The sequence below is a fragment of the Hirundo rustica genome, chromosome 3 (genome assembly GCF_015227805.2).
Source record: "Hirundo rustica isolate bHirRus1 chromosome 3, bHirRus1.pri.v3, whole genome shotgun sequence".
Lineage (NCBI taxonomy): Eukaryota > Metazoa > Chordata > Aves > Passeriformes > Hirundinidae > Hirundo > Hirundo rustica.
The window spans coordinates 61,743,949-61,756,181 of NC_053452.1; the positions used below are offsets into that span (position 1 = coordinate 61,743,949).

General features: G+C 36.2%; 1 protein-coding gene across 1 annotated transcript; it reads left to right on the forward strand.

Annotated features, from left to right (window-relative positions):
• Positions 1-350: 350 nt before the first annotated feature.
• Positions 351-1,660, forward strand: LOC120750841 (vesicular inhibitory amino acid transporter-like). Its single transcript, XM_040059883.1, is given in 3 exon segments — positions 351-386; positions 388-399; positions 509-1,660. Coding segments are annotated over 3 exon segments (1,200 nt in total).
• Positions 1,661-12,233: the final 10,573 nt, after the last annotated feature.

Sequence of the window (12,233 nt, forward strand, 5' to 3'; positions counted from 1 at the left end):
GTGCACTCTAATGCCATTTTCCCTCCAGAGGTCTGTTAAAAAATTTTAGACTGAAGACAATTGTCATTATTGAATTTATCTACACTGCTATTTTTAATTAGAGTGAAACTTGTCCAGATGATGCTAGAGATGCTTAATTTTACTGATACTAATCCTGTTTCATTAATATGCATGTTGACTAAATAACTCACTACGAACCCTCTAAAATGTGCTTCTAATCATATCAGCGTTAAATATTAACTAGAAAGCTGACTCTATCATTCAGTCACATTCTTATTTTCACAGCTTATCATCATGTGTGTAGTTACTTCTGCTGGTAATTTCATTTATCACAAATAAACACATTTCTCATGGTTGTCACTTACTTAGCAGAATGGAGCAGTACTTTATACCATGCAGGTGGGTGAAAGCAACGTTCAGTGGAGGACGGATTTGGGGGTACAACTTCTTGTAAACATTTTGCCCAAGGGATTTTGTGCTATCTTTTCTCTCTTTTTTTCCTCTTCAGGGAATATTTGTCCTAGGATTGCCGTATGCTCTCCTCCACAGCGGATACAGTGGTCTACTTCTTATTGTCTTGGCTGCAGCATTGTGCTGTTACACAGGCAAAATTCTAATTGCTTGCTTGTATGAAGAAAATGAAGATGGGCAACTGATAAGAGTGAGAGATACATACGAAGATATTGCAAATGCCTGCTGCACAAAGCTGTCTCCCAGTCTAGGAGGCTTAGTTGTCAATGTGACCCAAGTGATGGAACTGATCATGACGTGTATTTTGTATCTGGTTGTTAGTGGGAACTTGCTGTCACACAGTTTTCCATATGTACCCGTGACTGAGAAAACTTGGTCTGTAATCGCATTTGTTACTCTGTTACCTTGTATATTTATCAGAACCCTCAAAATTGTTTCCAAACTCAGCCAGCTTTGCTCTTTGGTTCATTTTGTTATCATCTTTATAGTGATAACTTACTGTCTCACACAAATGCATCGGTGGTCCTGGGCAAAATTCAGACTCTCCCTTGAATTTGAGCACTTCTTGGTCTCTGTAGGGGTGATCATTTTCAGTTACACTTCCCAAATATTTCTTCCCACACTTGAAGGTAATATGAAAAACCCAGGGGAATTTAGGTGTATGCTAAATTGGACTCATTTTTTTGCCTGTATCTTGAAAACGACCTTTGCACTTACTGCTTTCTTGACCTGGGGTGAAAAGACAAAGGAAGTTATTACAGACAACTTGCCATCATTTCTTGAAACCCTAGTGAATTTATGTCTCTTAACCAAGGCTCTTCTTTCTTACCCTTTGCCCTTTTTTGCAGCCACAGAAATTGTGTATTCTTGTATTTCTAACTACAACCATTCCAATTACAGGTCTCCGGTACTTGCTCTGACTGTTAGAGGCTCATTTCTCTTGTTAACTCTGTTGATGGCCATGTTCACACCACATTTTGCCCTGTTGATGGGTTTGTCTGGCAGTGTAACAGGTGCTGCTATGACTTTTCTTCTTCCTTCTCTCTTCCATTTAAAACTGAAATGGAAAAAGCTGTCTTTCTTAGAGAAATGTGCAGATATCTCTGTTTTTATTTTGGGCTTCCTTTGTAGCCTTGCAGGCATAGTTTGTTCAATGAAAGGGCTGCTTGAAGTATTTGGAGGAGTGTAAAATATTTCCTGAAAGACAAATAGGGGCCAAACCTTATGAATGTTTTTACCCTGTTAGTATAAATGAGATTTTGTCACTAGGTAGAATTAAGCATATGTTTTAATGTTTGCAGATTCAAGCCTTTAACTGGAAAATTATGTATCTCTAAGCAAACTGGAAAATAACATTCATAGCCAAAAAGTACAAAAATAGGCCTCTCTAAAACACTGAAAAGAAACATGTTGGAGATGGTTTAACATGAAAATAACTGTAAGTAATCCTATATGGTTTTAGTCATACATGCCATGCACATCCTGAAATTACTACTGCAAGTGTTTTCACTAATTTAACCAGAATCCTTCATAGGGTTAGATACTGTTCAGTCTCAAAGCTATCAAAACTAGCTTACAGATGTGAGAGAGATCACAAAATCACAGAATCATAGAATCACAGAATTCTGTTACTAGATCTATTATTGAAAATGGATGTAGTGTTATTTCACCTCATTAGCAGACTGCAACTCAACATGAGGACAGAACAAATCAGTGATTTTTGGGTTTTATGTAAGACAAATGCTACTATTTGTTTTTTAAATGAATAGGCAAAAAGAGAGCTCAGTTTAGAACAGCTTTGAAAGCCTGCTTTTATCATGACTTCAAATGGTAATACAGTAAGAGTAAAAGGGGCATTCTAACAGTTCAAAGTCATGGAAAAGAGAATTTTTTTTCTGAAATAAGCTATAGCCAGTGACTGCAGCTTTTCTGCAAGTCTAACTCCTAAGATTTATGTCTCTGCAATGCAGCTATTCTATTGGTTGTGTTGCTAGAAGTCTTGCTGGTAGCATGAAAAAGTTAATATGCAGTTCACTTTCTCTCTTAAGCAGGAAATTTCTTTGATCTGTGTATTTTATCTGATTCTATTAAAAGCTCAATGGAGTAAATCAAGTTCAATAAACAGACACACAGTTAACTTCCTGTACAATTTGGTAGATCTTTAGCTTTAAAAGATATTGGCTTAATAAAAAGATCAGTATTGCAATGTATTTCACATTGGTGATAAAACATTATGACAAGAAGCAATATAATCAGTGCTCTAATGAATACAAATAATCTTATCGTATTAAATCTCTGTTATAATACATAATTAAAGTAATCATTTCAAAGAAGGGAGTGTGTATTTTTGTTATGAACAATTTCACACAACCTTGTACTGTGTCATATGGAAAATCTTTGAATGTCAGCATAAGACTGGGTGACAAAGAGCCCAGCAGAATCTGCGTAACTGAGCTATTTGTGCTATGTGATTCCTCAGCATCAATGCTTCTATCTTGCATGAGCAACAGTTGCCTCTCAAGGCTGATTTGCTGAATGACAAAAAATATACAACTAAACTAAAGAGAGGAGCCCTGAAATGCCTTTTATTCCACCCTGTCCCTTCCTTGTCATCTAGTGTACACCTGTGATATGTAATAGTGATGTAAAGTTTATTAAAACAGATTAATTGCATTACTACAACATTATCAAGAAAACTGGAAATAACTAGTATCTCAGAATGTTATTACTTCTTTCTGCAATGGGTCAAATTCTGCACTCAAATCCACAAGTTGAATGATATTAAAATTTGTGCTGGAACAAATAGGAGACTTTTAATCTTTATGTAGAATTCCAAAAATATATTGCTCATTGAAAGAGTTGAAAGCTTATTATTTTCATAGATAAACAAACAGGTAGGAACAGTATTTGTTCTGTTTATCCTGTGCAAATCTCTGAGGACAGAGGGAGGTTGCCCAAAGTGTTTAGTAAATTTAGGGCATTTGTTGTTGGGGAAAACTTTAAAACCAAGATAAGCAATTAATTTTGTCTTAGTTTTAGGAATTCCCTGGCTCATCACTGTGATTCAATATTGGCTTTAGTTGTACATTCGTCTCTTAGCCTTTTCAAGGAGTCAAAGACCAGTCCTTCCCAGCAAAAGATGGTCATTCCCCACTTAATAATGCTCCCTCTTAAGTAAGAGCTTTCCTACAAGGATAAATGTTACCCACTTTATAAAATATGTCCTATCATTGGCCTTATTTAATAATTTATGTAATTTATGTTAACATCACGGTAACAGCAAGGGCTATTATTAACAAGCCAATACAACTGTAAATGCACAAAAGTGAAAGTCATCCAGGTGCAATCCTTGAGAAGTCACGTAGAAAAGGCATTAGATTAAAAGGGAAAGCATACTTCAAGACTTTTTTGGCCCCCACTCAGCAATTTTGAAGTGTGCCATTGGTGTGGGACACAGAAGATTTATGAGCCTTGCTTTAAAGCCATGCCCAGACACCCTGATGAGAAACTGTCCTCTGGGGTCAAGATTAAGTGAACCTGCCAACCTGGAAAGGCAGGGATACATATACACACCCTACAGACCAAGCCTCAATGTGGTGCTCAGCACATGGTAAAGACAAATATTCATGGTATAAGGCTAACTCACTGGGTTTCATTTCCTAAAACACACAATTGCATATTTTTAGATACAAACTTATTTCTAAACATTTTGCAATGGCAAAGTTCTATTAAAAGGATACGTAAAACTAATTTGCAACTTTCTGTATCAGACATTAAAATATAATCTATAGAATATGCTTAGAGAATCTGGAAAGATTATAAATTATGAACCAAGAGAATCTGCATTCATCTAAGTAATGACTACTTGGGGTTTTTGTCACTAAATTTATACTACCAATCATTAGAATCACTGAAGCTAGGAAAGTAAAAAATTGACTAAATATTAATGTATTATTTTGGCCACTCCTGGATTATGCATTGTAAAATGATAGTACTTTATCAAAATTAATTCTGAAAGCAAAAAAACTGACAGTAGTGAATATGAAGAAAATGCTATGGAAAAAATTACATGCTGTAATAAAGCATTTTCAAACACTTTTGTTTCATTTCTTCTGCCAGTAGAAGTATGAGTAAAGGAACCTTCTTCCTTTCAGCAACGATAACACAGGCATTGCCCAAAATGCTTCTCCCATTTTGTAGGGAACACCAAACACTGTATTCCTACTTCAGACAGTAGTAATGCAGATTTAAGTCAATTAGATTACCCTAAAATTAAAATATAGGCTCAGCTAAGTTATCTTAGGTACTTCAAGTGTTTATTTATGAAGGCTTTTCAAAGTTTAAATCTGAAATTAGACTGAAAACCTTGCTCTACTGACTCAGTGGAAGAAAAATAATTTACTTAACTGGAACAATGTTCTAACCCCTGTAGTTCATTAGCAATACTTAATTTACTTTTACACCAGAGTTTAGTCATTACTTTACTTCATTACTGTAGTTTCTTTTCCATCTCTTCTTTTCTTCCAGCAGTGAGAGAAATTTTTTTCCTGATGATGCTACTAAAATGTTATAGAGATGTCAGAACAGCTACTGAAAAAATTCTTGAGGGTAACACTATTTCATTAACTCTTCATCCCTGATTGCTCACTTTTTTTTTTTTTTTTTTTTTTTTTTTTTTTTTTTTTTTTTGGTGAATTGTGAACATGTATAAAATGCATGTCACAGTAAATGGTTACTCTGAAAAAGAGATTGTATAAAAATGGAACAAATAACATGTCCTGCAAATGCTTCATTAAGTCAAGTTACAATTTTCAGTACTTCTTTTCAGAACTACCATATTTTAAAAACTGATAGCTGATTTCTAGAAATAATTTATCCAGTTCTTCTGCATTAATAATAATTATCTGTATGATATATTGGTCTTGGAAAATATTCATCTTCTAAAATGAAGTAGAAAAGGAAATATATCTCAAAAATATTTTATATTATTCTGAGATTTACTTGTCCCAAGGGTTCATATGTGATATAAAATGTTTGAAGATTTATTGTGCTGTTTAGTTGCTGACAATGAATGTAAAAATACACAGTCTGAAAACAACCTAAATATTTTTGTTCTCAGCATAAGTATTTGAGAAGCTGTTGATACACTGAAGTTAACTGTTCTTCATTCTTCCTCAGCATCATTACCTTTATGTGGTCACCCCTCAGATGTTTAATATATTTGCCTTCACATTGCCTCTTAGAGAGTTGGGAGTTCCAAGACCTTAATTTTAGTTTTGAAATGAATTCTCGGAGCAGAGATGTACCCAAGAGGGAATCCTAAGGAATCTCTACGTCAATGCTTATTATTATACCAAGACAGTCAATGTCCTGGGGGGTTTTTTTTGGTTTTTTTTTTTCCCTCTTATTCATCCTCCATTTTATCTCCTTTGTCAGTTTGTGCCAGGACAACATGAATGTATACAGCACAGCAAGCAGCCCATTATGCAACATAAGTATTTAACTGAAAGTGTCCTTTCTCAGGTTTTTTTTATTATTATTATTTTTATTTTAAGACAGAAATATAAAATTAAATGGTTAAATAATTATATATAAAGGGAGAGGAACTAAAGGCAGAGTAAATGCAACACAAAAAGCAAAAGGAGAGATGACAGGCAAACGTGGTGAGGCACTGGAAGAGGAACACTGAAAACTGGGAGAAGTTTGAGAAAAAGTAAAAAGGAAAAGGAACATCACAGAAATTAAAAAACTCAGAGAGAAAGAAAAGACAAAGTGGGAGAATTAATTTCATGAATGATTTAATATAGTCTATAAACATTTTCTACAGTTTTGCACAAGTAGTAATTCAAATTATTCCAGTTAATATAAGTCAATATATTCTGTGTGTGAACAGTTTTCCTTTCTTTCACTTCCCCAATCCTCTTATGAATTTAAAACATTTGAAATAAAATCATCCTCATTTGTGTGGAATTACCTTTATGTTATTGTTTTCTGTTACCCAAAGGAATTTGAAAACAGGTTAAATAGGTAGTATTATAAACAAATTATTTTATCTGTGTGTCTTTATCTATTCCTCTTGACCTACAGCAATGATTCAGAGGTATGCACTGCTTCTAGGCCGTTATTGCCTTGCGGCCCCCAAACCAGTGCAAAAACAACTCTTAAAATGGGTAAAAAGTGTTTCACAATGACCCTCACAGAGGGTCTTTGGCACTTTGGGCCAGAAACAAAGCTAATATCCCCACAGAAATCCCTGTCTGGAAATGGGTTATATTGATTTACACGTCTGGAAGCAAACGCCAGCGAGGTGGGAAAGCTAACACTGAGAAGTCATTGTACTGTACCCCTGTTGCTCCTCAGGTGACTCAACATGCAAAATGGCAAATTGTACCAGCATATAAAATAAAGTATCCTTATGAGCTCCTTCACACTCACAATGGAACCTATTTAGACAGTTCCCCCGAAATCAGCAATAGGTTGGGAGCAAGATCCAGTTTCCTCCAGAGAGTATGTAACAGGTCAGCAGATCAGGCTGCCTTTGGATGTAATGTGGCTGCAGATCCAAATTCTGCACAGATGCTTCAAAGCAAAGGTTTTGCTCCTACATTAAAGAGTTTTACTATATGCTTTCTGTGCTAAAGTAAAGTGCTAATGATGGCACAAAGAATTGTAAGAAACCAAGGATTTATTAAATTAAATTGAAAGTAACAAATTAAACTGAAAGGCATAAGGTTAATCTTAATTTCACTGTGTGCAAACTTGAACATAATTTAAATCATAGCTAAAATTTAGGATTTCATCAAGGTTATCTTTTACCCTGATCTTGTGGCTTCGATGATAGATACAAAAGGAATTGTGTTCAATTATTAATGTTCTCGTGTCATGGGCTACCATCTACAATACTATTTACTCTTCCTACTTCCTACAAGACTCTTGACAGCTGTAAAAATGTTCCTACTCGGGGTGGGAAACAAAACAAAAACAAAACAAAAAAGACAAGAAAAGTAATAATTAGCAATAAATGTTGAGTGTAGCCTACCTTAGTCCAGGAGCTCAGAGAACAAGGGGTGTAGAGCTAAGTCAACAGGTGACCATATTGTTAGCACTTTAGCAATGATAATAATTTGCAATAATAATGTAATGAACAAAAATGGGGGGAGGGCAGAAGGATTAAAGGAGAGCACTCAGCATACATAAGCCATGCTACATCTAGCAAATTCCCAGTGCAGCTGCTTCAGGGATATTAAGCCTCCTGCAGACAGCTGCATCCCCCTGCTGCCATCTGTGGCTTGCATCTCTGGTGCTACTGCTGCCGACAACTTGCACTGTTGCAAAGGCCTGACCCTCCATCAACAGAGAATATCTGCTCCCGCACCTTCTTGCAGGGACCATGGCTGCCACCTGATCCATAGGGTACAAGGGCTTTCCTGAGGTTTAATCATCTGTTAATTAATCCTGGGAGTGATGGCTAGAGAGAGGAATGCCTTGCCAGCTGAGATGTCAGATGGGAACATAGGGTAGGTTGTCAGTTTTATGAGACAACACTAATCTCATTGGTACAGACTTGCTAATCACACTTCAAGAGAAAGTTTTGTTACAAACAGTCTGAGAGGAACCTGAAATGGGTCACATTTTAAATGTGAGCCCATGTAAAACAGTCTAAATCAAAGTGGATCGACAAACTTCCAGACGACTTCCAAATGAAGTAAAACAGATCAGAAACAGATGATTTATAAACACATTTCCCCTTTCTTCAGTCTCACCCTCAGGCCCTTAGGACTCACAGTCAGAGCCTGTTTCCCCTTGCTACCCAGAAAAAGGCTTTCCCCTCACAGTTAAGGCCCAGTGTGGTGTCTGCTCCCTGTTCTTGAATAGATCTTCATTCTCTGCTTGCGCTCTCTGTCCCTGCCTCTCTAACTTGCACTTCACAAGCAACTCACCTCTGTGTGTTTTCAACACCTTTTAGGAAACAAACCACTTCCCTAAACCTCCGCAGGCTGCTCTTGGCCTGGTATAGCGGCCAGGACAAGGGAAACATAAGCAGGCGGCCTTCTCTCCTAGGTCAGCGGTGCTGGTTCAATGTGCTGCTTTTACACGACAATCCACGAACAGGTATCTAAACTCATGGGCTGGCTAACATGGATGGTCATTTGAATTAAAACAACAACAACAACAAAAACAAGAACAACAACAACAAAAACCACCAGGGAATCCTCCCACAGTCTTTCTAATTGTATCAGCCACACACAGCTTGGTGTTGTGGGACCAACCACAATACTATAGAAATGGAAGTCATGCAAAACAAGGTATTACCAGATAAAATATATATGCCACTTACTGTGGGTAAAGCCAGTCTGAGCTTGATAGTTTTCATGCACAGTGACTCTGCATGAAAATGTGAGAACATCTGGCCCTAAAATACCAATTCAAATCAGTTAAACATTGTGCTCTCAAAATCTGTTACCCAACAAAATAAAAATTTTACAAATCAACATCATGGAAATCTTATTATTAAAATCTTGCCAAAATGCAGCCATACAGAGCGCTCCAGGCCAGAGTGTATTGTATCAATTGGGTCTAGAGTACAGCACATCTTCCAGAGCCCTGGCACAGCACCAAACAGGACAAGAGGATACAAATCGCAGGAGTTTTGAGAGTGGTTAAGCCCACAGATCTCAAAGTGTGAAGGTCTGGATCAGAAGTCCTAAAGAAGTCTTATACTCCCAGGATGGACAACATGAGCAGCTCTGAAGAACACTTCTTAAATAAATATCTAATGCAAAGCATTATCCCTGCTGTTTTCCATTCAGGCTTTACTTAAAGATCCAACACCTCAATTATGTCTCAAGGCTACAATCTAAGACTTACTTGCAGGCCTAACCTGTTTACGTCCCCAGGAACAGAAGGATGACCTCGATTTTAAATGACATTTCTATTTTAATTCCAGAAGTTGGAAATGTGTTTATTTGACAAGACCCTCAGCTGAAGCAAATGCAACACCTTACTTGCTGTTCAGCCTTTCCTTCAATGCAGCATTTTAGCCTGAGGCCTGATTAGCATTCTTTTAGGGTGATTGGATATGGTAAGCCCCTGGAATAGCGCTAAGCCACTATAATTGGAAGAAGTCTTAGAAGAGATCCAGCTTCTTAACGACATATGGTCAAAAGGTTACTTTGAAAAACAAGAAGTCTTTCTGACTTCATTTTTCAGGTCTGCAATTTCTTCTGGACTCAGTCCGGGAATGTGGTTCTGAGAGTCTCTTCTAAAGGAAGAATAAAGGAAGCAAAGCCCTTGAATACTTACTTTATGTAATAGAATAGTGTTTTGGAGCACAGAAAGTAACATTTTAATGCCTGGAAGCACAGTATTTTACTGTTTAATGTTATTAAAAATACTGATAAAAGATTTCTTTATATCAGTCGTTAATTTCTAACACATAATATATTATATATAAGTACCACAATTTCATTACCATTGAACTGAAATAATCCTAGAATATATAAGATAAAACACAGAATAAAATTGGATAAGACAAAATAAGGTAACAAAAATAATTTTATACGTTCCTGAAGACAGATACCATTGATATTGTAGGGAGAGGAATTTGTAAATGAGAATTACTAATATTGATCACATTTAAAGGTATGATTCAATCACAATATGGTCAGAACCTTGCTTTTATGCAAGAATGGATATGTACAGTATCATCTACTTAGAAATTATAGACCTAAGTTATATTTATTTCACTGAAGATTTCTCCTCCAAATTAAACAGCAGAAGCAGAGAGCTCTGGAGGGAGATAGGTACAACAAATCCATAAACCAAGACAGAGGTCTTTGATAAAATATGGGGTTTCCCTGACTACAGTATAAATCATAATATTTGAAAACTTTAGCTTTATGGAAAAATACGATTGCATTTCATTTCATATAAGAAGCCTGTAATATATTCTCCTTTAAAGCTCTTGACAAAAGCAGTTGACAAAATCATCCAAGGCTGTTTTATGATGCAGCCTACTACATGAAAGACAAAACAGAGAGCAATATACTATTTTAATTACATGCTCAAAGCAAATGCAATATCTGCAGCTTTAATAAACACTGACCCTTTAACTGAATGTGCCCTACAAACACATTAATGCCCATCTGGGAAATAATCCAATGAAATAATCCAATCATACCAACAGAGAACGACTGTTAGATTGGCAAGTGAGGGCTCATATACTTTGGTCAGTAGCAGGATGTTCTCTATTATCTTGTTGCCAGAGCTAATAAATTTCCATAGAATTCTCATCTTTACAAACAACTTGAAAATCCAACAAATAGAAATAAATTTTTTCTCCCCTTTACCACACTGATGTTTACTGCCACCAGTGATGCCTAAATGACAATGAAAGATTCAAAACTTTCCAATCTTGATGTTAAAATGACTAACAAAGCCATAGCACTGGCTAGTGTCTCACAGCTAGGTAAAATGTCTCTGAACCAGTGAGGTCCAGCCAACAGGTATGGATTATTACATTAGTTTAGAGGCACTGCATCCTGATAGTTATCAGGAAATTGCAAAGTGCAGAGAAGCAATTACATTGCTGGTAAAATACCTCTGCTGGCATAAATACAAAGCTGGCAGACAAATAAAAAGAGAGGAACAGGTGAGTGAGAGATTGGCCTAAGATTGAGAAAGAAACCTTGTCTTTCTGTTTCCTGCCCAGATATTCTATTCATTCTGCCTAAAATGTCATGATTTTAAATTGCATGTATAGGTCCCTACCCACTGGTCAGTGCAAAGGGAAGGAGTTTAAAAAATTATTGTCTCCAAAGGAAAAAAAGTGAGATCAAAGTCCAACTATTTGATTCATAGGAATTTGCAGCTCCTAGCAAAGTTTGTATTCACGTTAGGCTTTTTTGTTTGTTTGAATGTTGATTCTAGAAACCAAGAAAGCATTGAGTTAATTCCTTTAAGGTCTTCAGTAACCAGTAGAAGATAATAGCTGGTATTCATTTTAACCTTAAAAAGCAAGGGTTTTCATGAAAGTCAAACACTCCTCAGCAAAGTGCAAACTGTAAAGGAGCATTTTATTCCTACTATCTTCATCAGAAAGTGTGGAAAATGGTCACGCTGAAGACAAGAGACCCTCTTGCCAATTAAAAGTCTAATTTGGCAACAGAGTGGTACAGATAAATCAATTTTCTGTTGGAAATCATAACCACATAATATTTACAGTTACTAAGCATTAATGGAGACTTAATTTTGCTGTATGTTGAAAACTAAAGCAACTACAGAAAAGTTTTAAAATGTTTCACTTCTTTTTATTTTTCCCTCCCACTCAAATGATTCCTTTAGAATATTTTGGAATATTTTTATCTTTGCACTATCCTGATTACACAGAATTTCACACACAGCTTCCTCAGAGGCACATTGTTGTGTACAATTATTACAAATCAGTAATTCATTACAAACCAACATTTTTTGTTTTTTCTTCTTCAGGATCTGATGAAGTTTGTATTCTTGGGAGACTAAATATTAGTAGTAGCCATGCCACTCCCTTCATACCTGTGCTGGCTTGAAGGCAAAACCAGCGAGAGACTCCAAGTCAGAAAAAACAATTTAATAGGAGAGGAAAAAAAAAAAAGTAAAATAAAATAAAACACATGCAATGGTACAAAAGATCACTGACAGAGTCAGAATACAACCTGAAACCGTGGTGGTGGCAGTCCAGATGAAGTGGTCTTGTTGAAGCAGTGTTCCTGCAGAAAGGTCTG